The 26,231-nt window shown below is 38.2% G+C and overlaps 3 protein-coding genes and 1 pseudogene across 8 annotated transcripts; 1 reads left to right on the forward strand and 3 right to left on the reverse strand.

Annotated features, from left to right (window-relative positions):
• Positions 1–2,274: 2,274 nt before the first annotated feature.
• Positions 2,275–13,215, reverse strand: LOC112275387 (putative protein NAP1). 3 transcript variants are annotated; one of them, XM_024505775.3, is made up of 24 exons: positions 12,067–13,215; positions 10,959–11,400; positions 10,680–10,754; positions 10,430–10,510; positions 10,044–10,124; positions 9,840–9,922; positions 9,451–9,535; positions 9,090–9,215; positions 8,791–8,898; positions 8,603–8,647; positions 8,241–8,383; positions 7,831–7,963; positions 7,457–7,567; positions 7,227–7,305; positions 6,878–7,071; positions 6,416–6,561; positions 6,126–6,207; positions 5,918–6,028; positions 5,676–5,801; positions 5,278–5,417; positions 5,072–5,168; positions 3,946–4,934; positions 3,474–3,677; positions 2,275–3,091 (listed from the first exon to the last, which is right to left on the reverse strand). In XM_024505775.3, exons 2-24 carry the CDS (start codon positions 11,382–11,384, stop codon positions 2,578–2,580), a joined length of 4,179 nt encoding a protein of 1,392 aa, XP_024361543.1. In that variant the 5' UTR covers positions 11,385–11,400; positions 12,067–13,215; the 3' UTR covers positions 2,275–2,577. The 3 variants fall into 3 exon arrangements, with proteins under 3 accessions (XP_024361543.1, XP_024361688.1, XP_024361601.1); XM_024505920.3 differs by having other exon boundaries at positions 12,720–12,859; XM_024505833.3 differs by having other exon boundaries at positions 12,640–12,779.
• A 304-nt stretch (positions 13,216–13,519) lies between these two features.
• Positions 13,520–14,510, reverse strand: LOC112289856 (40S ribosomal protein S13-like; annotated as a pseudogene). The gene is made up of 2 exons (NR_165818.1): positions 14,456–14,510; positions 13,520–14,033 (listed from the first exon to the last, which is right to left on the reverse strand). The product of NR_165818.1 is annotated as a 40S ribosomal protein S13-like (transcript).
• On the forward strand, positions 14,381–16,636 carry LOC112275749 (uncharacterized). Of its 2 annotated transcripts, none has more exons than XM_090246805.1 (4): positions 14,381–14,923; positions 15,053–15,155; positions 15,436–15,892; positions 16,321–16,636. In XM_090246805.1, exons 1-3 carry the CDS (start codon positions 14,648–14,650, stop codon positions 15,591–15,593), a joined length of 537 nt encoding a protein of 178 aa, XP_090102931.1. In that variant the 5' UTR covers positions 14,381–14,647; the 3' UTR covers positions 15,594–15,892; positions 16,321–16,636. The 2 variants fall into 2 exon arrangements, with proteins under 2 accessions (XP_090102931.1, XP_024362171.1); XM_024506403.3 differs by having other exon boundaries at positions 14,407–14,923; positions 16,270–16,636.
• Positions 16,637–17,392: 756 nt separating this feature from the next.
• On the reverse strand, positions 17,393–19,741 carry LOC112275553 (CST complex subunit STN1). Of its 2 annotated transcripts, none has more exons than XM_024506218.3 (6): positions 19,280–19,741; positions 18,714–18,809; positions 18,466–18,593; positions 18,250–18,331; positions 17,882–18,121; positions 17,393–17,682 (listed from the first exon to the last, which is right to left on the reverse strand). In XM_024506218.3, exons 1-5 carry the CDS (start codon positions 19,416–19,418, stop codon positions 18,009–18,011), a joined length of 558 nt encoding a protein of 185 aa, XP_024361986.1. In that variant the 5' UTR covers positions 19,419–19,741; the 3' UTR covers positions 17,393–17,682; positions 17,882–18,008. The 2 variants fall into 2 exon arrangements, with proteins under 2 accessions (XP_024361986.1, XP_073387469.1); XM_073531368.2 differs by having other exon boundaries at positions 17,877–18,121; positions 19,280–19,599.
• Positions 19,742–26,231: the final 6,490 nt, after the last annotated feature.

Here is a 26,231-nt window from a genome sequence, read left to right on the forward strand (position 1 = left end):
ACAAAAGCATGAAAGTAAAATAATTGGAATAAAAGTAAGGGAAAGTAATGCATGTTGTAACTCAAAAAGCATGATTTTATGGCTGGAATGGAAACTTTGAGTGTTATGCAACGATAAGATTTCACTATAAATAAATAAATAAACAAACAAAAAAAGGGACGACACACTAATGAATAATAATAATAATAATAATAAAGTAAGGTTATTTGTAATCAAAATAAAAGGATAGTGTGCCCCACACTAGCTAAATAATGCATGATACAATCCAATATTTAATTCAAAAAATATTTTGATGATTTCAGTAATGTACTATTAGGAATGTACTACTATAAAATATTTCAATTTTTCTTTTTCAAAGATTATTGAACAACAAATCTCGTATTCATGTTATTACTTTTATAAGAAATAAAGTAAAATAATTAATCACATAAATCATAAAATAGTATACAAAATATCATCAGAAAAACAAGCATGTACATATATGTGTGTGTGTGTGTATATATATATATATATATATATATGTATATATATAGAAAATCCAAAAAGATAATGCTTTGATCAATATTAGTCATTTGTTTATTATTATTATTATTATTATTATTTTATGAACGTGGATTATCTATCTCAAATTCATGCCTAAGTATTTAAAGTGTGTCTATCTATATTTTGGTTTTCCAAAGGCTCTATAACAATTTCATTTGTTGATAGCTTTTAGAAATGTAAAAGAACAAATCATAGCATGCTTCATAAATTTTCTCCTTGATCCTATTTCTCAATATGCATATTACACAATGTTTAGGCCAAATTCAATATTCTACATTGTAAATATAAAAAGTATTATTTACAAAAAGTTTAAATAATTAACTTAAGTGTATATCAAACTGTATCAACATCTTGGCACTGGTACTCAGTCAATAAACATACGTTGAAAAATCATAATGAAGTAATTGAATTATGATTTACAATAATCAATGAATTAATCAGTTGAAGAAATATTTAAACTCTTGTTAATGTTGATGACAAATGCAGCAATGTTGCAATTTAAAGCATGTGTATGGTTACTTTACATCTTATGCCACACCTTCATGCAAATCATGAAATCATGACATAATGCTTGACATGTTCTTTTTAATAAGATACTTTTAATATATATATATATATATATATATATACATATTTGCTAAAAAAGAAAAAACTATTTCACAAACCACAAAGAATAATTAGCAAGGTACCATCTAATATAACTCTTTAAAGTGCACGAAGAAGTATATATATATATATATATATAACGAGAGAGAGAGAGAGAGAGAGAGAGAGAGAGATCGCCTCCCTTCTAGAAGAACTGTGTTAGCTCTTTATTCATTTTAGTATCTTAAAATTTTAAAGACTTGGGTGTAGAAGGAAGAACTATAGATTTCGACAAAGGAAAAAAAAGGTGAAGAATCAACTGGTGAAGTGATTCAAATGATTACTTAACACGATTATGCAAAATTGACTTGATTTCAAGATACTTGGAGAAAAGAAAAGAGAAACTAAAAATTAAAAAATTAAAAAATATTTACACAGAATGACATGATAGTACAACAAACCAAGAGATTTGCGTGTAATATAAGTCACTCTTCGGAATGCCTTCACATGGGAGGAAGAACACAGTTGCACCATTACAAGAATGTTGAGAAACTTGTGCTGAGAGTTCACAAAGGCTTGAGTCATTTTGGGATTCAAAGAAAACATAATATTGAAGGCAAACGTTAGTGAATGGAAAATGAAATCAGAAACGCTACAAATTTGTATTTTGTTGTAAGGTGTAGGATAAGGATTTTTGTATCATTTGATGGACCAATACTACAATGGCAACTACGACCATTTTAAGACCATCACACTCTACATTCTGTACTGAAGTGGGCTCTGTCAAAGATCTTATCTCCAGTGCCAAAAAGATTTCAAAGAGATCAATCGTAAACATTTAGAAACTTTTAGAAACATTTATAATCCTAGCGCACAACATAACGCAGTTCTACAAGATAAGCTTGCGCTGCTTTTATGTGATCAAGACTTCTTTTTTCTCTTGCCAAACACGGTAGTTAGATGTTGAAACTCGACAAACTGCAGAAAGCAATTGCATCAGTGCCTCCAGTGACGACAAGAACAGTGAAGGTTGCATACAGAGATTTTTTTTTGATAACTAAACGACCCATAATTGACAATCCATCATTGGAAATCTGGCTGATGGTAGAACTACAGTAGTCATCCACCACATTGAGCTACAAAACGTCGAAATTAAGCGTATATATAGAGTCCGCAGTTACGACAATAGTGTTATTACAAGTAACTTCAGTCATTACGTAGTCCTATTACATGATAGCTTCAGGAATACTCTTCATAATCCATCACCCATACGTTACTGTCTACACTGAAACTCATCCAAAAGCTTCAAGTAATCCTTCTAATTTACAAAGTCCATGCTTGCCCCTGTGGACATCAACTGCCAATCCAATCCTACTGTTGCAACCCCAATTGTGGTCAACTCTAGAAATCACAAATTTAAGTTTCTACTCCAGCATCTAGACCATCGTGTTATACATATGACAGAGGTCCTGACCTGAACCTACCAAGTGGGCTCTTACTAGATGGAGACTTTGGTTCCTGAGGGTTAACTCGGCCTTCAGCAAACGACACCTTCCGACTGTAATCCAGGGGACCTGAGAAGCGATTGGCTTTCCTGCGAGGCTTGCCATCATTTCCCAGCTCACCAGAGGGCTCAACCTCGGGCCGCTTGTGTTGTCCAGTAAACTTAATAGGGCCCGAGAAGATGGAGCCTCTAGAGGTTTGCTGCGGGGGATGATACGGCTCTGTTAACTCCCCAGCTTGCTCGCTCTTCATAGGGCCACCGTTGCCTAGAGCTGAGCCTGTATACTGACGTGAGGAAGGATGGACGTGCACAAGACTCGGCACTGAGCTTTCGTAGTACATCTGGTAGATTGACCGCATGATTGTATGGGGTACGTAGCTTTCCAGCGTACTTCGAGGTAAATACGCTGTTAGTTCACAAAGCTGATCCAGAAAGATCAATTTTGCAACCAGGGGACTCCTGCAGTGTTGCAAGCAACAACCAATAGACGTTAATGCGCATCAGGAAGGATAACATTAATACTGGCTACAATGTTGTAAACAATGCATACATAGCTACATTATAATGTTGCACATATGAATCATTATAAATATGCGTTTAATGAAATGAGAACCTCTTTATGTTTACACACTTCCAGATTGTCTGCACCTTCGTAAGCTTTTCCAGGAATTTCGCATTAACAGTAGAAGCTTCCAATCGAACATGGGAGAATCATTTACATCGTTTAATCTAAATGTGACAAACCAAACCTTATCTTCCCAAGTTGGTTATAGCACACGTGATAGCATTAATGAGTGGAGAGGTAGAAATGTGTGAAGAAAGGTTTTAGAAAGAGCAATACCTGTGCGAGTCATCCCATGCTTCAAGCACTGTGGCAACTGCACACTGTAAGAAAGTCTTCATGGAAGCCTTGACATCTGTATCAACCTCTGCTCGAGTTTCTACAGGTTGAAGTGGAGAACCATCTTCACGCACACTTCTACTTCCTGGATCTTTTCGCTCTGAACGCACCCACTCGTTGGCAATCATCACAGCATTCATGCATCTGTTCTCCAAGGTTGTCATATTAGGTATCACAAATGCGGAGGATATGCAAGAAGACTGGGAAACGAAAAGTAGCTCAACAAACAATAAAATGTTTTATTATTTTTTGAAGAGAGTTGCTCTGTCAGCATCCGCTCTGAATCAAAGATAACATTAGTATCGAGGCAATAACCTTGAATATTTTATTGTCGAAGATTAACAACAAAGAAGCATAAACTGCTCTACACGATGGTTGTCCCATATCAAGCTGAAAGTTCCGAAAAGAATACCTGGACAGACAATGAACATTTGATGTAAAACCGCCAGTAAGGACGTTGAAGGTGGTGGAGTTCCAAACATTTGCGTTCATGCACGCAACGAAGAGAAATGGCAGAAGTCCCCATGATGAATCACCAGCTCCTCGACTATTGGTCAAAATGCTATGAATCATCACAGCGTCACCCTCTTCAAGTTCAATGGCACCCACACGGCTGGCCACATTTTTTAGTCTCGATAGATTGGGTCTCTCAGGAATGGTTGCAGGAGCGTGCTTGCAAAAGTCTGTCAAGAGAGAAAAGAGTAGTGGAGTATTGGTCCTTAAGACTTGAGCAGTTGCCTCAGCTAGAAGAGCTCGCATGCTAAGCATGTGGCCTAGCCGTATAGCATTTGCCATAAGACTTTCCAACTCAACTAATTGGTTTAGCATACTCTCACGATGATTTTTACTATGCCAGTTACCAGCTAAAGATTCTAGAATCTCCTTGTTGGAACGCAAAAAAGTATCGAAGGTATCTACAAGAACTGTCAGCTGCCGCAACAAGTTATCACATAGCTTATCGACGCCGTATGGACCAAAGATGCGCACAAACGCCTTGAGTTCTACCAAATCTCCCACTGAATCTGCAGCAACCCTCCCAATAGGCCTAGTGCTCTTGAAACACTTATCCAAAGGAGAAAATATAACTCCAGAGGCTTTCGCATCACGTAACAGATTCTCGATTGTCCAATCCGTGATTGTACATACAGCGTCACCACCAGCGCCAACTTCACGATCGTCGGGGTGCAGATCTCGCATGGGCCGTGCAAAAGACTCAGTTAAGAGAATTTCTCTGATACCACGTGTCAAATCCAATTGCACATGCTGTTCCACGAGATGCACTATGCTCATATGCCGCTGCAACCGTGCCTCCACTACAGTTGGCCGTTGAAGTTCACCATCCACCATGATAATACTTGTTAGCCGCGTGCGGAAATTTTTCATAACTCGGTCTCTTAGGTACTGCAATCATGCCACAGATGTAAAGATGGCCTCAATTGCAAACAATTTCAAAAGACGTCTGTCAAGTACGCACTGAACCACAAGCAAACACTTATTAAGTCGATATATCATCTTCAAAAGTTAGTAGAAAATAATACCTCTCGCGGTACAAACATGTGATTAAGAACCCGCAGGGGTTCCATCTCGTTCAGTACTGAACAAAGACTGATGAGTCTCTGAACGGCTGCTTCCAACCTGGACAAACACAAAACAGATCTTTAACATACCATGAATTCTCAGATGGTCAGCAATAAACTTTACACAAGACGACGTTCTGCTGTTTGCGATTCCCATGAACACTTACATTTTAATAGAATCTCTGTGAGCTGGCTCACTCTCACAACCGGGCAAAGGATAATTCATCGTCCCATTAGCAGACTTGACACCGCTGAGGCCAGCTCTAGATAGTTGGTTGAGACGCAAGGCAGCTTGTTCCAAAAGAAGCTGCACGGTTCCAGAAGAGTTAAGGCAGCAATAAAAGAATTATATATATATATATATATATATATATATATATATATATATATATATCAATCACGCCCTGTCTAAAGAGTGAAATACAACTCCTTATGACGACATACAACACCTTGAATTTATTACGAATATGGACCAATAAAATGCCGGAACAGTGAAATTGGCCAACCACATCTAAAGTTCAACAGTCTTCACAATAACGCAAGTAAATATCTTCAAGAGATTTACCTTATTGTCAAGAGAGCCATAACCTCCTTCTGAATCTAAGATGTTGATTAAACCCTCTAAGCCACCCATAACTGAATCAAGAATGGACTCTGCATAGGACACTGCGTCGCGGGCAAATTTTGGCAGCTGTCACATTCGGGTACAAAAATACGAAGCCATCAGAAATTATATCTGATTCACTAAAGCAATGCCCGAAAAACCTTTGACATCAACGACAGGGCTTCAGAGAGAGAAGCACAAACCTCATCAGGAACATTTGGGTGGGCATTATCTGGAAATGTACACGCCAGGGCAAGCCAGGCACAACAGTGCTGAGGTCGACCTTCAGGTCCGAACATTGTATGTCGAAAAACCTGCAGCACCCAATTCAATAGTCAGATATATTATCCATTTACATAGTGCAAATTGATCATGGCATAATGCATGATACCTGATGGCAAATGTCCTCACCGCTGTGACATCAAGTCGGTAGAAATACAGCACTTTGAGGGACGCATGTTGCAAAATCTGCTTATCCATTTCGTCCACAGTCCTGGAACATTCCAGTATTGAAAGACGTAAATATAGACTATTTTCAGCATCAAAAAAATAATAAATGAGAAAATAAATAAAAAGTAAGGAATTGGTAATTTTCAGCAATCATGACCAGCTAGACTTGCATTGTTCTAGCCAACTGCTGCATAATAACAGTGAAAACAGAAGAGTTTTCATCCAATTATGTAATTTAAATAGAGTTCCACCTTGACCACATGTATGCAAGGTTCCCTTCAGAAACAATGCTATCATTGCCTGCAGATAAAGTAGCTTTGTCCAGGTGCCGAATATTTATTGGAGATCTTGAGGAAGACACCAGCATTATCAGACGCAGCCAGTCCCTGCGAAACGTCTGTCAAATAACAATACAACATATGAGACAACTGAGCAACTCCACACAATCCTCAGATAGAGCCTTGCAGTTTAATCGGAAATTTCAACCATTTTTAACAGATAATACAAACTTTTGACATCTCTGATAATATCTAAGCCTCAAGATCGCCATGATTGACTTCCATACTACATCCACTTTCACACCAACGATGGACCAATCCGCGATCTTTTAACATGTTACATTTCAGCACTCCGTTACAAATTTACAGTTCCACCAAGACAAAATGTCTAGTTCCAGTATGCTTTGATTCCAAAGAGAGGGTGAACAAACTTACTGAGAGATCAAGCGAAGTGGAAACAACTTTGTCATTTTGGAGCTTACGAAGTTGGTCCAGAGTTTCCAGGGCAGAATTAAACAGCTCACGCAACTCAGGATCTATATCAAGAGCCACCATTCCTGGCCCAACCAAAAGAACTTGCATTCTCTGCACGGCAGCTGACAAGTAGCCCATTGCAAATGCTTTGCAAGCTGCAAATAGCAAACAACAGCAATGGTCAGGAAGTTCGCACGAAGATCGTATGGCACACCAATACTTACTTAAGAAGGGTGAAAACAGATAATTGCATTTTGACTCAAGTTCAAATTGAACCCCTAAAAATGAAAGCTGCGAGCTCCTAACATACCTGGAGTATGCTTGCGAATAAGACCGATGAGACGATCCATGCCATCCAGCAAGAACCCAATTGTAGGATCTGTAATGTCCTGTACCCACCAATGCGTGAAGCTTATTTATCAGGCTTTGCTAATTCAGAAAGAAGGAATGTCCTGGAGAGAGCCCAGTTCAAGAAACCTCCACGTAATAAAAGGGCTAAATTAAAAAAGCGAGGATAGAATAGTGAATAAGTATTCGCACCATCTCTATGGGCATCACTCGTGCACCCTTCGATTTTCCCACCGTGACTCCAACGTGTCTGAAGAACCATAGAATTTCTGCACGAACCATTGCCATAGCAGCAAACACCATCTGCAGTCAAGTTGACAAGATATATCAAAATAGACACAAAAAGGCCTCACAAGGACATACAAGAATAGTGCGGTACGAATGAACAAAGTCATATACATCAAATAAGCATCCTAGTGGCTACTAAACAGAGTATATGTACTCTTCAACACCTTATGAATACGATATATGGAGAGAAAGGCGAAAGGACCGAAAACATGAGGCGAAACAAAAAATAAAATAAAAATTTAAAAATAGAGAAATCATGTGGTAAAGGAGAAATAAACCTGCAAATTGGGTGCGAGGAGGGTGGGTTGGTCCGTAAAAAACAAAAGCATTCGGCCGAGCTCCTGCTTCAAAAGAAGCCGGTGCTCTCTGTGTGCTACATCTGCATTGTTGATAGCAGTATCTTGGGCGTCGCTGTTATGACAAACCAGACCATGGTACTTTCAGACAGGTTGACACAAAACTAAAAAGCGAATGATCAACTATTCAAAAGCACAACCATAAAAGGGCGATGTATAAAGTTTAAGTTGCATGAAGAGTGGGGGTCTAAGTTGCCGTAAAAAATCAGGATTTCGCTAGTTTACTTAGAAGCTGATGCAGAAATCACACGGATCTCTTCTTCAACGTCATTGGAAATAACAAGTTTTTTTTCAATTTTTATCAAAAGCTAGTCCTTATTCAGCATACTAACCAGATTTGCTTCTCGACCTGTTTAGCTAGATTGTATTCAACGTCAGCATCACCACCCTTAGCACGCCCTGCCTTAGCAAGCTTTTTGGACTCAGCTATCCTGGGCAGCACATATTGCTGATACTCCTCATGCAACAGAACATACTGCACTTGGAGAGGACGATCGATTGTTATACATCCCATTATTGTAAGACCACACAAAACTCTGATTCTTGAAAATGACTACATAAATGAAACGGAGTTATTAACTTTTCATATACGGATTCCTTTGTGAAAGGAAAAGGGGCAGAAAAGGATTCTTAAAGCGTGTCGTGAAAGATGTAAATGTAAAGGATGATACTCAAATAAGGATTCGGAAAGTACCTCATCTCGGAAAAGAGGCAGAAGTAAGGATTCCTTGAGCAATACCTGAATCATTATCAAAATACCACAAGTATATACGGATTACAACGAGGAAAAAGAACCAAAAAAATCATTAAGCAGCCAGTTACCCATATTTGAAGTAAAATATAAGCTACTGAAGAAAACAACAGGATACAAAAGAGACTCACTAAAGCGATATCCACTGCTCCAGGCCGAAGAAGTTCTGTGGGGCAAACTAGATACCCAATAAGTGCCCATTCTCGATAGGCTTCAATATTTACGAGATCTTGAGCTCTCTGACAAGCCCACAAAATGTAAGCACACGAGCAAATATTGGTTTATATATACACCTACACGTTTCTTTTGAGCTTACTACTATCTAGACTTACACATCAACACGCGAACGAAAACACAACCTTGCGAAGGTCTTAAAGAAAAATAAAAGGGGTTATTGCAGATGGTCAACATTTTCGGTCTCAAAACTTACAGCGGGATGTGCCGAATTAGTAAGCTTTTCAGGATAGCGAGGATGAAATGGACTGAGGTAACCTTCACTGCGCAGCCTTTGAAAATCTGATCCAAGCAACACTGTTGGGCCTACAGCATCCAATATCTGGAATACATCAAATCCATGAATCAGCCCAAACTGTGTCCCAATCTGACAACTCTCAAAGAAATGTCAGTCACTCTTTACAATTGCAACACTCTTGCCACTGTAGTAACTTTAGAGAATTTACTCAAAACTATACGCAAGAAGAGGCTCATTACACTATACCGGGAAGAAAACTGGAGCAATAATGCAAACTCAAGTCTTGCTTCAAGGCTGAGTCTGTAGATCAAGCACATACCTCACCTATCCGGGGACTCACAAAGTTCAAATCATCGTGGAGCCCTTTAAGAGGAGGATCGTATGCTTCTACGAACTGCACCATGCTGATCAAACACGCCTCAAACTTTTAGAATGCTGACCTTGAGAAAAGAAACTATCCTCACCGTCAACTACATAAATTGAGGTTGTCATTTCATCGAGTATTATGGTACCCCTTCAGCAATCATTTTCTCAGCTCCACGAGAACCATACAAACTACAGCCTTCTCGCTCTGTTCTATGAGAACCTCGAACTAGGAGCGCAGAATTTGACTTAATCCGGATACAAGCAAATTTCATTTAATCTCAAGTCAACACTTTCAAACACCTTGAAACCAAAAAAAAATCATCGAGTAGACAACCGTCTTACCGATGGTAAGCCCCGTAATCTCTTCCGCTTTTCATTATCGTATGTACCAGATTGTGCATCTGTAGAAGCATCTTCCTTGGTACCTGTAAATAACCACGACGATCATGATACAACCAATGGTACACATCATTTGAAACCTCAACAGCAGTTATTTGCAGAACAGTGGAAACGTATGAACCCACAAAGACAGCAAATGAAAAATACCTTGTCAGCTAGGAGATTAACTCGGACAAAACAACAGAAGAGGTCCATGAACACTTGCAGAAGAAGAGGATTTTGATTCGGCTGCACAAATATGCCATGTATCAAATAAAGGAGCATTTACTCTTAACGTTCGACCGCATGCTTTTCTGATTCTAGTTAGCCTTGATACTGGTTGACAAACGTCTGATGACGCATGTTCAGATGCACCAAAGAGTGAGCACTAAAATATGAAAAGCTGTTGTAAGACTGAAAAACTCTAGTTAAGCTCTGTACTATCAACAAGTGAAAGGTTACTTGTCTAAGCACTGCTTTTTACACACAGAAACATTAGCTTTGATTTTAGAGCATTATTGACATAGAATTTTATTATTGAGTGGAGGGTTTACCATCAAGGTGACAACTGTACTGCTCAGGTCGAGTATTACACGGAGTGATTGTTCACGAAATGTCATAAGGTCCTCAAGAACCTGCAGACAAAGGTAAATTCATCTTGAAACGCAATTTAATTATCTAATGCCGATAAATATGAGAGCAAAAAATGAAATGAGAGGTTGCAAAGTGCTGTGATAATGCTTCAAGGCAAAGCTACTTGAGTAAATCATTCCATGGATCAAAAGCCTAAATTAGGAAATGTACCATAATCCACGGCTCAAGTGTTGCCACATATCTTCCAGCGTGCTCATGTAGTAAGTCGACTCCAGCTTTGTCAACCTGAGGAAACGACAACAAAATTCATTACTAAAATTGGATTCAGATTGAAAACCTAATATTACCTCAAAATGTAACGAGAATATTTGACTTGCATTCAGCGGTTATAGTCACTTTCCCAGGATTATAGACTTACAAAAAGCTCTATATAAACTTTCACTCTACAAGTATTTGGCTGGGAAAGAATTCAGAAGGGATGTCATCCACCTTGTCGAGCTGAATTTTTGCAGGGTGCTCCGGAAACTTGCGTGCGACATGTTGGCAGAGCTTTGGCATATCTGGAATAATTCCAGTCTTCCAGAATGATTCAGGATACTGCATATTAGAGCCAGGTTCTGGTGGCCCCAAAATTTGGTGCAATTTATGTAGCTTCGTCATAAGTCCCTGTGCCACGTTCTGTAAGTGAATGACCCACTCGATCTGCCGAGTCTTCTGCACATTCTTCCCGTTTGGCTGAGAGCGGTTAGAAGTCATCGAGACGCGTCTCCACATAGGAGAATCTGTGCTTCGAGTACCAGTGTCGTCTGCATTCCACGCTTCCTCCGTTGGACCTCGTCTAATAGGAGAAGCGTCATTGTTGCGTTTCAATCGTAACTTGGCCAGAAACTGCTGGCTGGCTTGTAAATCCTCCATTATGCAGCTGTTTACACTGATAACACAAAGGTGTCAATAAAACATCTGAACACGCTTTTGTCAGAAACTCTTTGATATTTAGAGCCACCACTACTAATATGTATCTTCCCCTTGCTACCAGAATGCGTCTTTGGACCACAAAAGCATAAAGATTAAAGAAATCCAGTGCATTGCAATCACGAAATATAAGATGAAAGTCCTGTTTCAATGATACACCACTCGACTGCACAAGTGAGAGAGATTGGCTATTTGTAGCTCAACTAAATCGCAGAGAATAATCAGTAATTACACGATTATGTAAAAAAATAGGGTATTAAATCTAAAAATACAGTTGGAGTATCGCAGGCAAGCACTCCATGCCCAGCGATCAACAAATATTCTGTGCAACAAACTGATACATTCGCACACTATTACGGGATTATTTATGTTAAAGAGTGTGCCTAAGTAAGGTCATGTGTATCCAGAGAAAATGAAGAATAGCCACACAAAGACAGATTTCAAAAATAGCAGGACATCGTCATTCCTAAATGGGTGTCATCTCAACTCTGTCTAAAATATACAATTTTTACATTTCAATAAGCAGTTCGCCCATATGCAAGAATGCATACACGAGCTACCCTACTTTAATCGTCATTTTCTAGTTCTAACACACGGTCATGCTTCTGATTAGAAGCATACATACCTCAAATTGCATGAATTCCTCTACGGTCGCAAGGCCCTCGTTACTTGTTCCATAAGTGTTACTGTCCCACTTAGTCCAATAGAGCTGATCGAAGACGCCGAGTTGAAGAATTGTTACCCAAGAATGGACTGGCGAAGTAATGGCATTGGGAAAGACTGACTTGCTACGAAGTTTGTAGCTGGATCAGCAGCTAAGGACGCTGCAAAACTACCAAGATTCTGTACAGGCGCGACAGTACCACTAAAAAAAGCTCTAGAACCACAAGATCTAATACGCGATCAGCGTCGCTCTTTCAAATCTGCTATCATAAAACAGCTGTGCGCTCTGCTGCGCTAAATACCTTCAAGAACCAGACAAGACAATGCAGCCTTCAGGCCCTCGGATAGTCTTCACTTCGACGAACCGAAGCACAGTAAGATTCACGCTTAAATTACTTTAAATTACCAGTAAAAAGCAACCCCAATAGACAATCCCAACCTACGAACCCCGAGCTGCATAGTATCCGAAGGTGAGAGAGATCAGTGAATCACAAACATGGCAATGCAGGGGAGGTGGGGAGCACGAGTAGGTAACCTGAGGAAGCAAAGGTACGGCACGGAAATGATCAACCCTAAAGATGGCGGAGGGAGATGAGAGAGGGTTAATGGACGCACAGCGCAAAGGGGCAATGGTCACGGAAGTTTGAAGGGACTGAAGGATGTTAGACACAAGCTTGGCGTTCGAGTAGGCGTGTTGTTACATCAAGCAGATAATCGGGGTTGCGGTGTCTGTGTTGTCTGATTCAACGGGTTAAGACCACCGATTGTCCTCTAGAGATGGCTGAAGACCACCCGGAAGAACGCCATCCTTTCACACCTCTATGCCACTATCACGGAGACTTGGAACGTTCTGCTGGTCCCACATTGTACTCACCGCAAAAACAATTAAAAATACAGACACAAGTACACAACTGGTACCAGTGTGTGTGCAAAGTTGGCACCCTGAGGATGGGTTGACGTCTCGTCCTGGGCACAAGGAGACGGTTTCAGTTCAGATACCAGTCTTTTTTGTGCAAGTATTCATGTACATGCGAATGCACTAAAAATGTGCATTGGGTTGAGAGGGTTTGTGTTGTCCCGGACTCCTACATCGAAGAGTCTACAAATAGAGAACTTTCAAACTGATTCCAGGACAAAAATACTTCTGGATAATCTTGCCACGCGAACAGTCATGTCATTTTATCATTCATCAAATCTCAATTTTTTTCTGCTTGTCACTCAAAAACCGAAATATCAAACAAAGTCTAGACCTTTACCGAACTAAATTTCACTTCTAATTATTTATTCCAGGTTTTCCTTGATGTAATTCTGTTTTCTTCTAATGGGGAATACAAGCTGAACAACAGTCGGAAGATTTGTGTGAGAATCAAAGGTGCTCCATGCCAGGTGACCAAGAGGCTCCAACTTGGAATGAAAAAATTCAGACCGCAATTGCAGTTAAATCCAGTTGATACAGATCCAATAGAATTGGTGGATTTCGATTTTCGAACGGGTAAGCGGAGGGATTGTGACACTTTTGTCTTTTAGAGTGTCAAATTTTCTGAATTGAAAATTGACACATGCAATCTTCCTGACTGCGAGTAACACAAGATTTCACTCAGTGAGCTCAAACACTTTGTCATTCTTCTGGGTGCCCATACGACGCTGTCCAAATCAGAACATGTCCATTGCTAATGCTTGATCTACCTCAAACTATCACTGAGCCGCCAATTGGCTAGGACGAGATGACTAGTTGAACTTACAACTTCCAGTTGGCTGGAAGCTGCTTCTTTCGCTTGTAGTACCGCACCACCCTGTGCACACGACTCTCGATCAGAATCAGACGGAACTTCGAGTCCTTGTCCTTTCGGTTCCTCTCCAACTGCGTCCTCACCGCCACAGCCTTCTTAATCAGGTTATATAGGTCCTCGGGTATCTCCGGCCCCAATCCTGCACTCACCGTCCTCACGTTCCACTTAGACCCTGTGCACCCTACCCCTCGCCCTAATCCTCAAACCATTGCACACCCAACCCTTCCCTCCTACCTCCTCATGTGCCCACCTCCGCGTCCCAAACCAAAAGACATCCACACCCAGCTTTTATCATGCCGAACCCCTGACTGCTCACCGATTAAGTCCACCAAACCCAACCACAAAATCTTCAACCGCAACTCACAGCATCTCAAGCCTCCACCGCAACCCATTAACCATTCATCACAACATGCCCCACACACCCTCCACAATACCCAACATACCTCCAAACCTCTTGGCCCCAACCAGTAATACTAAATTACTCGGGTTCAAAAGTTGTTTCCGACATCAGAGTCACAAACTGTAGTACGAAAAAAAATGCTTAACAGAAGGGTAACTTACCCGGAGCTGTGCATGCGACCCATGGTGGCAGACTAGAGGAACGCAGGGATCACGCTGGTGCAAGAAGCGAAGATTGAAGCATGGAATAAAAAAACAGGCAATGTCTAGGTCGGGTAAAAAATAATCCAGTGCACTGTAGCTCTAGGGTTTCACTTTGTACACTCGTGTTCTACACTGCTGAAGTAGTTTTGCATGTTTTGTCTTAATTGTCAGTTTTTCGTAGTATTTAGGGGAGTCTTTCTGTGGACAGCTGTTGGGTCTAGGTTGTATGTTTCTGTGATTGGATACTTGGATCTAGAGAGTATGGCGTCGCCGGAATTGCCGAACACGGGTACCCAACCGACGTCCTTGGATACGGAAATTGCAGCCGTGAAGAAGCGGAGAAGAATGAAGCGTAGAAAGGTTGAGTGGGGGGACGCCAGCGATGTTGACATTGAATGGGCAAAATCTCTCTCGGATTCTCAGTTGGTACGTAATTTGTTGTAATCTATCTAGTTTTTTTTGTTGGTGAAGGAGGTTCTTCGGAGCCTTTGTTTTGCTGCTGAAACGGGTGGGATGGTTTGTAACCTAATTGAGCATAATTTGGTGGCTACGCAGGATTTGCTGGTGAGTGTGAAGCAGCTGGCTATGGAGCGCGTGCGGAGCACGCGAGAGAAATCGCTTAATGGATTGTTAACCCCGGCTGGACTGCGTACTATTGGTAGGGTTTATCACTTTCTAATCAGTTATGCCTATTTTAGTGTACTTATCCCTGACTGCAATTGATCTTTTACGCAACTCAAAGCCGAGGAGCTTGGAATTTGTCCAGACTTCCTTGGTTTAAGTCAGTTTTACAGTCGCTTGGTTGTGGTCTAGTTCTTACATCAGTGTTGAACCTAACTATGCATGATTATGCGTTTTCGTCATTTCGTTTCCCCTTCGACCATATTTTATTTTTATTTTTTATCTCCATTTTAAAACTTTCTGCTCTCTGAATACAGGAATTATTTTAGAAGAATTTATGATGGATCGTGTTCAGACGTTGCGTAGTGAATCAGCCGGCTCTTCATCTGTGATTGACGACTTGCGGATTTGTATCGACAATTCGAAAGCTGAGTGTAACGAAATCAACCACGCGGAGCCAGCTGAAGGGACTTAGGGTTCAGGATTTAGCAACTTTTCCTGTAGTTCGTAAAGAACTAAAATTGGATCTCGAAGGAACGCTGCTTCACGCTATTGAAGTGAAACATCAAAGTTTCAGTGCATCCATCTCCACGTACATTTGAACCTGAGAATGTACTGATCATAACTGGGGGTTACTAATACAATTAGCGACGACCATTCAGGTTATTATATTTTTGTAGCGAAGAAGATGCTGCAATTGCTGCAATGAAGATACGCCATGTACAAAGCATTGTTTTAAATGGGGCTTGTCTCTCTATTCTAGAGTCGTTCAAGGTGCGAATCTCTCATCTCTTTCGAATTTTTGCACCTCGATCCATACTCATTCTATCAATTATTTTTATTTGCTTATTTTCACATCGTGATTATAATCAATATTATTTTGCACGTCTTTCGAATCTATTATATTCGGAGTTATACGACACTGGTTCAAGACTCTTCGTGAGTAGTTTTCATCCGTTATACTCTTAGTCTGTTCATTGATTCCTCAAGGTCTTTAGGCTTAAGTTCTATTTCTACTCGTTTCCTCTCTGTTTTAATCTGGGGCTCAGATGCCTAAAAGAGAGAAAAAGATCTCTTAGTCTTGTGGGCATGGAATTGGATGTACTTATTAATTGGAGATTAAAGTAGTGCCATGTGTTGATTGTGTGCAGGTGCGAATAGTTCTTACAAAGGAATGTTTTGTTTTTTGTTGTGTTTCTTAGGTCTACAACGCTTCAGAGCACTCATTCTTGGTGGCGTTTTGAGATTTCATAGAAACCACCAAATTGCAACCATCGACAGTAACATTTAAGTTTTGGAAGTCGACGTGCATCAAGTTGATAACTCGCTGTATTGACAAGGAGCAGTCAACAGTGGCCAATTAGGATTTTATAGGCCATGGAACGGCTGAAAAGGAGGTGTGCAGTAATCTCATTAAGTACCTGAAAGGATTTTTGTAGCCATATTAGCTATAGGATATTACAATGTCGTGTTCTACATTTTTGACATAAATAAACATGGAAAGCCAATCTATTCGAATCGTTTGCTGGAACGTCTGGATTGTGATCAGAGGAGGCCATCGCTTGAGGTCAAGAAAAACGAAAGCGAGCGATTTCGTTAAATCAACGGTGTTTTTTTTTTTTAGCTCCTTAGAATTCAATTAGAAACATATTTTTCCGCCCTAATCTGACTCTAATCTGATACTAAAGAAGAAAAATCTCTCTTTAGTTGTCGAAGTGGTATGCTAGTTAGTGGCAATTGTTATTACATCAAGGTTCTATGGCTTGTAAACTTCAGAAACCTGATGCAATGGGTGCAAGCCTCAGTGACTCTCAACGCTTCCAAAATACTTCCCCTTTTTCAACATTAGAGAGTGTGAGAAGTAGGTAATGGAATTAATGAAAATCTTAAATGGACAATGCAGGATCATGCAAACAATCACCAATCACTCTATCTTCTTTGGCGTCGAATAAGAAAATGAAATCAATATGGAATATGTTTTGTGTTTGTGGCCTTACCCTCACAAAGTTCAACAAGATGAAGCCAAGCATGTGTAACAGTTATGGAGTCAATTACAGAAATATTATCATTTTGTGGAAATTTTATCACTTGGATTTTCTTTTTTTATAGATAGATGTTTTTTTATAGATGTTATCAAATTTGGCTATTAAGGATGCAATGGTGAAGAAAAAACTGTTTTTAATTTTGATTTCAAGAAAAAAGTGTGGAAGGTTAAAAATTTAAATCTTTTTCCATTATAGATTATTTAAATGCTTTGTTTTGTGGTAGTATGCATTGACAAGAGATTTTCGTATATTTCTAATTGGATATGGTACATCAGATTGGTTTCAGCCTCAATTCGTATGTACTACTGAAGCTGAGAATGTCGTTTGAACAGAGTTTTCACCACGATTTGCGATAGGGGGTCTAATGAAAGTATTGCTACCACTCGACTGTTTCTTTTAAGTAAGCTGACAATCCATCTTCCCGTTTCTCTTCAGATTTCACAGCACCGTTCCGATTCAAATCCACGTCCTCTGAAGTTACTAGTTGGGGGTTAAGCAGGTTATATTGCATTCTGTTTCCTGTGTTATCACATCCGCAACACGTAATTTGTAAGAGTTTATCAAGGCTGCCTGCGAAACACTGTTAAGAAATTTGCAGACCTACAGATAGTTGTTTCGCAAGAAAGCTCAAGTTCAAAGATGTTTGCGTAGGACCTAAGCCTCTTTCAAGTTAAAAACATAACAAATGTACAAAGTTATTTAAAACAGCGTACCATACCGAGTGTTCTTTGAAAGCTTCTTTGAAGTACAGTGGCAAGTCTCCGCAATTACTACCGCTCGGGAATAAGTGTACGTGATTAATGCGGAATAACACTTGAGCTGTGTACATGGTTCACTTCTTTCGATCAGGGAACAAGAGGTCTCTTCTGTAAACTGGGATCCAAGTCGTAGCAGCATTTAGCCAGCCGCATGCATTCCACCCAATGCAGCACCTCAGCATTTGGATCTTTTTCCGTCCCTAACATAGGAACCCCACCACTTCATTAATACACTGACAGTGTATTTCCATCAAAACATTTTCGACACTGGACGAATTCTAAAATGCGAAGTTCATGCGAATTTTCAAGGAGGAACTTGAGATCTTACGGAGGGACGCCACTGTGACCTGAATCTGATTGGTGTACGTATTCAGACGGCCTTGAACTCGCAACAAATCACCAAGTTTCACCTGCTAAGCCATCATCGATCAAGTGTTACGATAGTATGCTCAAGGCAGGACGTGAGTCTTGTTAGTAGAAGATTGCTCTTGTTCCACTTCGTCACAACCTAATCAAAACTAACCAAGATCATTATCCAACCCACCTTTGCGGTCGTTGCAATTGCCATTTCCTGCCGCGACCGAAGCTCTAAACCTTTCGCAGGGCTTGTTGCTGGAAAAGATGCGTAATTCGTCCAAAAAATGCAGGGTACACACCCTGTTCCATCGTCCACTACCACATGACACAGATAGTCACCATGAACTGGTGAAGGAGCAACATCTGGGATGAAGAAAGATGTACAAGAGATATATTTGAGATTAGAAATCATCTTAGTAAGAGTGCCGTTATTACATGTGAAGCGCAAATACCGCTCTTTTCGGTCCACAGTCACCACTATGCCCATGACCTCCACTTGTCTCACAGAGCGACCTCGTCGTAAGAAATAACCTGTGCAGATGCCGAAGCAACCAGCCGACGCCAAGAGACGACACAATTACATGAAAAGCAAAGTATTGCCAAATCTGAAGTTTCACATAGCGACAGATATTTCAAATGTAGGGTTTTGTAAACGTCCATGAAGGCATGAAGTACAATTTCAGCACGGGCTAGCAAAGGGAAGATTTCGTTCAAAATCAAATGCAGCTGTTTTAAGGTCGTCGATAATATGTTACTCTTTATTATACATTCCAAATTATTTAGGTCATTGAATCACAATCGACCGTCTGCTCTGGATGACTAAAACCCGCCCCACTTCCAAGCACTAACGCAACTACTGAAGAATACACTTTTTTAAAACGCACTTACGAGAGCGTCCAAGCCACACAGTGTGAATCACTCAACAGAAGATGCAGCTCAGGTTTCCGCATATAGATTGCGATATGGAAGGAAAAAACAAACAAAAGATTTATGTAAAGAACCTGGCATGTGAGGAACTGGGCGGAGGGCGAGAAGATCAAACGCAAGCAGGCGAACGTGGGCGAAGCACAAGGGATCCTGCTCCCATTCTCTGCAAGGCCTCGATCCACGAGCTTTCGATGATTCCCCTTCCATCGCCATCTCTCCAACTCAATCGCTCAGCTATCTCCACACATACCCACAAATCACACTCACCCGGAAAAATCCCCTCTGTCTTGATTCAACAACATGGGGCATTGCAAGCGCGGAAATGAAGTAACTTGACCAGCAAGATCCGTTACCGTTGCAAGACCCTCCAGAACGAGTAGAGCTAGACTTGCATCTTCCTTTACAACAACATTTACGGGGAACTTATCCGTAGTTTCTAGTACTGCGAATTGCCGCTCTGATGCTGTCTCTCCGTCCGTTCCAGTCAATGATAAGGAATTTACATGATTTTTGATTTTTGTTGAGAATGTTTAGAAAGACACAAGAGTAGTAGTATGTAATACACACAAGAGGGTTTCTTAGAAGAGAAAGGAGAGAGGATAAACAGTTCTTCTCCACTGGACTCTAAATACTGTAGCTATGGTATTTATTGTAGTTTACAATAAATATTATGGAGAGCCCCGCCTACATTTAATGCTCTCAACACTCCTCCTCTCTCATCATAATATTTACATAATATAAAATTTGCATAGAATTATGATCTATATTTTTCTGTGATCTTGCAAGATCAACAATTGATGCCTTATTAAAACCTTATCTAGGAAAACCTTATTGTATTTAACGACAAAACCATAGATGAAGGAAAAAGAGTACAACATCATTTTCTTTAATTATTTAAAGAGCTCATTAACTTTCTTATTCAAGAAAAGTAAGTCGCCGGATACCAATGCAATAAGTAAATCGACGATGATTGCACAATGGAAGAGCTTTGGTGAAGAGATCATCAAGGTTATTTGCAAATTCAATTTTTTTAATTATAAGTGTTTGATTAGTAATCAAGTCATGGGTATAACTAAAATACTTTGGATCAATATGCTTTGTCCTGTCGCTTTTAATGAAACCAACTTGCATCTATGCAATACAAGCACTATTATCTTCATGCAAGATAGTTGGAGAATCATCATATGAAAATCAATAGGTTGTTTGAATGAATTTATCAATTGATCGCAACCAAATACATTCTCGAGATGCTTCATGTAAGGCAATAATTTTTGCATGGTTGGATGAAGTTGCAATTATTGTTTGTTTCACTGATTTCCATGATATTGTAGCTCAATGTCTTAAAAATACATATCATGTTTGAGATTTAGCTGTTGCAATACTAGATTTGATCTTGCATCACAATATCCAACCAATTTTGGATCTACAGATTGTGTGTAGTATAATTCCAAGTCTTCAGTACCTTTTAAATAACGTAATAAATATTTGATGTCATTCCAATGTCGTAGTGTTGGACGTGCACTATGTCTTGCAAGAACACTAACTGCAAATATAATATCTTGGCTTGTAGATGTAGCTAAATATAAAAGTGCTCCAACCGTTGCGAGGTATGGATATTGATCTTCCAATATTTCCTCTTCTTCCTCACATGGACGATATGGATCATGACCATCACGACCACGTCCAACCATTGGTGTAGACAATGGATAAGCATTAATCATATTAAATCTTCGCAAGATTCATCTAATATATGCTAGTTGGTAGAGAAAAATGCTACTATCTGTTAGATGCATAATCTGAAGACCAATGCAAAAAGTTGTTTTTCTTAGCATTTTCATCTCAAATTCATGTATAAGTAGGTTAGTAGCTGTAACACATGCAGATGTAGTATCCACTAGGTTAAGATCATTAATATATACAACAATGATTATAAAACCAATTTTGTCTTGTTTGATAAACAAACAAAGGATTAGTTGATCACTTACAAATTTATTTGTAATTAAATAAGCTTGAAGACATTGATACCATATGCGTCCAGATTGTTTTAAACCATATAAGGCCTTACATAATTTAATACCATAATATTGTCCTGGAGCAGGACCATTTGGAGTTCCTATTTCTAAGTCAGGTGGAACTTTCATATAAATATTTGCATTAAGAAAACCATATAGATATGCAGTTACTACATCCATCAGATGCATCTCAAGGGTGGCATGAACTATCATTCCAATAATATATTGAAATGTAATTGAATCCATGATTAGAAAATATGTGGATTCATAATCAATGCCAAATCGTTGAGTAAATCCTTGAGCAATAAGACGAGCTTTATAGGAGGTTATTTGACCTTGAGCATCTTACTTGCGTATTAACACTATCTTATAACCTACATGGCGAGATGTAGGAGTGTCTACAATTGGACCAAAGACTTTCTTCTTACGCAAAGAGGCATACTCCTCCTCAATAGCAGTTTTTTTATTTTGAGCAATCAGAGCGACCCATCACCTCCTTGATGGTTTGAGGTTTAAGATCGTCTTTCTTGCAAGAAAAGGCTTCTATAATCATACATGCAAATGATTAATCTACCGTAATAGATGGTCCATTCCAAATATCATCTATAACACAATACAAAATAGATAATTCTTTACTCAACTTATTCTTATTCCTTCCAATTTCAAGATTGTTTTTCACAGGAATTGAAGGTATATTATGTATGGATATATCATCATGAATTGGTAGTCCAGCAAGATGAGTTGCAATTTCTTGAGAAATAATACTAGGATTAGGCAATATTATAGTTTTCTTCTTACATGGTTGCTTATCTAGTCCACGAGTTCTTTTAATTGTTGTTGTTATAACTTGACGTATTATAATCAATGGCATTGCAATCTCAGTATGTGCATTCTGAGCCTCATTAATAGGAATTCTTGTAATTCTAGGTGCATCATTAAAGCTATCAGGTGTTTCATCTGCAATCCGTTTTAGATACAAAATCTTAGCAACTTCAATTTTTGCCAAAGATGTCCTACAATTGGGATTCATTGTAAACATTTTTGAGGCTTCAAATACGAGTATTTTATTTCTTTGTAGATTAGATACTCCTCCTTGAAGAGATGAAAATATATTTTCTTCAAAACGGCAATTTTGCAAATGTACACGTAATAATGTGCCATTTGATGGATCAACAATACAAATAATGCTTGGTGAATCAAAACCAATATATATGCCTTCTTGTCGATCAACTCTAATAGTACATCATTGAGGTTCTCGTATTGGAATCCAAGCATAGCAATCAAATACTCGTAAGTAAGATACATTTGGAACCCGACCCAAAATGAGTTCATGTGGTGAAACAATTTCAAGAGAAGAAAGGCGGAGGCATATTAATGTTGCAGTATGTAAAACTGCATGATTCCACGTAGATGTAGGTAAATTTGCGTGAAGGAGGAGTGGTCAGGTAATGAATTGTATACGCTTTATAAATGACTCTGCAAGTCTATTTTGAGTATGTTCATATGGAACACAATATGTCAACTCAATTCATGTTGCAGTATAATAGTCTTCAAAAGACTTTGATGCAAATTCTTTTGCATTATCCATATGCAATGTTTTTATAGGATAATCAGGGAAATGTCCTGAAAAACAAATAAGCATAGATATAAGATTGGCAAATACCATATTTTGAGTTGATAATAAGGAAACATGTGATTGTTTACCTGATGCATCAACAAGGACCAAAAAATAACAAAATGGTCCCAATATTGGATTAATAGGACCACAAATATGACGATGCAATCTTTCAATTATTGGTGGTAATTCTTAAGGGAGTTTCCAAATTGAAGGCCGAGTAATCATTTTACATTATACGCATGCACGACATAATTCTATAGTCTACATCCACATGCTATAAATTATGCCCAATTGTACATGGAATGATCTTTCTAAATAATGTAAATCTTGGATGTCCCAATCGTCCATGCCATAGAGAAACACGACTCTTTGTGATAAATGATGCAAAATTAAATTTAATGGGAGGCAAAATCATAATTCAATATAAACCATTTTCTATAGCAAAATCTTTTTCAACAACTTTATGGTTCTTCACAAGAACCAAAACCTCTCTTCTATTTAAAATGGCAGTCGAGAAGTGATAACCATTAATATGCACATCTCGATAGCTGATCAGACTCCAAAGTACTAAGGGTGCAAACATCGCATGCTTATATTTTATGATGGAACCCGCAGGTAGTTTTACTATTGTTGTGCCCTCTTGGAAACAAAACGCATTTGCTCCAGCCATGGTCATCATATTTTTATTTGCCAAGTTGAAGATTTTTCAATAAAAAATCGTCCATCTTGCAAGATAGTATGTGTTGTTGCAAAATCAATGAGCGCATCATTTAATTCATCATTAGAGGTTTTGTCATTCATATAAGCCTCTAAGTCATCAACACCAATTGAATCCATTGATGCATCTATGGTATGAACTTCACAAGCCTTAGCTCGTAGTTTCTTATTTTCTTGGAATATTTTAATAAAATATTTTGAAATACAGCATGCATATACTAAATGTCCAATCATTCCACACTTATAGCAAAAATACATCTCTGATTTTTTTTTTCTACTATAATTAATAGTAGAACGTTTATTCTTTCCATATATGTAGAAATAGTCATGACTATGATTACTCTGATACTTATGAGATTGTTTTCTATGTTTATATAATTTTTTCTTAAACTTTGAAATATTAAGTGCATGAAATTTTGGAATTGTAGTTCCAATAGGACGAGCTTCTACATTGCACAAGAATAGCTCATTTTGCTTCCCTGCAAGAAGTAGATAGGACATGAAATCACAATGACTCTGAAATTTCATGTTCTTCTTTTGTTGGGCAAGCACAGCAGATACAGGAGGAAATGTAGAGAGAGTTTTTCAATCATTTCTTCTTCACAGATGCTTTGTCTACATAATCGTAATTGTGAGATAATATTATATATTTCACTATTGAAAGCATTTAAATTTAGAAAATCCAAGACATATAAAGGTATCCAATTATAACGTGGAAGGAAAATGGTTCTTTGATGATCAAACCTAGATTTAAGATTCTTCCAAAGTTCTATAAAATCTTCCATTTCCAAATATTAATATTGTAATGTAGATACAAGATGACAACGAAGGAGAAGAAGTGCTTTGCAATGAATATCAGGAAGAATAAAAATACTTATTGTAAGAGATTCTTCAAACATAATAGCATCAAAAAGTTGTTCTACAAATAAATTTGCTTTTGCCATTTTTGTCCATAATAGATGATTATTTCCATCTACAATCAATGGTAGAAATAAAAGAGCTTGAAAATGTTGAGATGCACTTGTAATAGTTGGAATCATAGTAGAAGCAGTTGAAGATGTTGAAGCACTCATTATAAATAAATCTATAAAGAAAATACAAGATCAAGTAGAAAAGTTGAGTAAAATATACCTTAAAGTATAAAATCAAATAAAATGATAAACTTGAACTTGAAAAATAAAAATATTATTATTATTATTATTATTATTATTATTATTTCTTAAACAAGAATGTAGATTAAGGCAGTAGAATAGCAGTAGGATGGCGGCAGGGTGGTAGTGGTAGGGTCAATGGCACTTTGGCGGCTATTTGGCAGTAGGCATAGGATGCAACAAGGAGCAGGCTGGAGTAGAGTTGGCCTGGATCAAGTATTCTTAGCAAGCAAGGCAGAGAATGGAACAAGTGATCTAAACAAGCAGCTAATGTATGAGGGACCAGCAAGAAGAGCAGCAAGATCATGATGTAGACACTGAGCAAGAGTAGCAATAGGTTTGAAGAGTTAAGACTAGAGCAAAAAAAACAAAATGTGATAGTATGTAGAAGAGAGTTGTGCTGATAATGTATTGAGAAAGTTTAGAAAGACACAAGAGTAGTAGTAAGTAATACACGCACACAAAGAGTAGTAATAAGTCATATACACAAGAAGGTTTCTAAGGAGAGAGAGCTTCACACATAAAAATCTATTGATCTGGTTGTGTCTCGTATACAAGAAGAGAAAAGAGAAAGAATAAACAATTCTTCTCTACTAGATTCTAAATACTCTAGTTATAGTATTAACTATAGTCTGTAGTAAATATTATGGAGAGCACCAACTACATTTAATGCTCTCAATAATTTCAAAGCCCCTAATGGTTCTTGAGATTAGAGTGGTAAATATAGAATAAGCTTCACTTTGGCAACAAATGTATTGTAACATTTATTGATGTTGATATTGTGGCAAAAGACATAGATGACTCAAACTTGCTTCTACTAACAACATGAGTTCTTATGCTTAAGAAAGGTATAGGTCATCTCTATTCTTACACAGCTGCTATTAAAAATATATTTTTTTAATCTATGAAAAGCTAGGTAAAAAAAACACTATAGTGTTGGAGACAGCTAGAGCTACAATTTGGAGGAACTCTATTGTAACATCACCTTATGGTTTATCAATAGTTAAAACATGTTCTGATGATTGAAAAAACCACTTTTAAAAACTACATTAAACAAATCAATGATTTACTTGGACTACTTGATTACATGAATGATTGTACTAAAGAAATCAAATTCATACACATTATTTTTGAATGGATTTTTTTTATAACTAGTGAATATTTATTTCTATTTTTGATAATAAATTCTCTATGAGGTTCAAATATATCTATTTAAATCTAGTCTCCCACATACAAACTAAAAAAAATTAGACATAAAGTAGAAAAGATGACATCTTTAAAGAGGTACTATTTGTTGCACTCTTCTCTAAATTTAGAGACAAACATCATTGCCAAGTTGCTCAGTAATAATTAGAGATATATTATCAAGGATGTAAATTTTTAAAAAATCTAAAAAATAATATACTTATATATTATTGAAAAAAGAGAAAATAAGTATATATATATATATATATATATATATATATATTTTATGAGACAAAAAAGAACTAAAATAACTATTATTAAATATAAAAAGACTTATAATTCT

This window comes from Physcomitrium patens, chromosome 1 (genome assembly GCF_059467195.1).
Source record: "Physcomitrium patens ecotype Gransden chromosome 1, ASM5946719v1, whole genome shotgun sequence".
Classification (NCBI taxonomy): Eukaryota; Viridiplantae; Streptophyta; class Bryopsida; order Funariales; family Funariaceae; genus Physcomitrium; species Physcomitrium patens.

Bases quoted from the DNA above. Each gene is read 5' to 3' on its own strand.
- LOC112275387 (XM_024505775.3), bottom strand. From the start codon at position 11,384: ATGGAGGATTTACAAGCCAGCCAGCAGTTTCTGGCCAAGTTACGATTG. The intron at 9,216-9,450 runs GTATGTGCTTGA...GATGTATTCCAG, and splicing joins TGAGTCCCCGGATAGGTGAG to ATATTGGATGCTGTAGGCCC. The intron at 8,384-8,602 runs GTACTTTCCGAA...CTCCAAGTGCAG, and splicing joins TGCCTCTTTTCCGAGATGAG to TATGTTCTGTTGCATGAGGA.
- LOC112275749 (XM_090246805.1), top strand. From the start codon at position 14,648: ATGTTTTGTCTTAATTGTCAGTTTTTCGTAGTATTTAGGGGAGTCTTT. The intron at 14,924-15,052 runs GTACGTAATTTG...GTGGCTACGCAG, and splicing joins CTCTCTCGGATTCTCAGTTG to GATTTGCTGGTGAGTGTGAA. The intron at 15,156-15,435 runs GTAGGGTTTATC...CTCTGAATACAG, and splicing joins GGCTGGACTGCGTACTATTG to GAATTATTTTAGAAGAATTT.
- LOC112275553 (XM_024506218.3), bottom strand. From the start codon at position 19,418: ATGGCGATGGAAGGGGAATCATCGAAAGCTCGTGGATCGAGGCCTTGC. The intron at 18,810-19,279 runs GTTCTTTACATA...GCATCTGCACAG, and splicing joins CCCAGTTCCTCACATGCCAG to GTTATTTCTTACGACGAGGT. The intron at 18,594-18,713 runs GTAATAACGGCA...GTCATGTGGTAG, and splicing joins GCGGTATTTGCGCTTCACAT to TGGACGATGGAACAGGGTGT.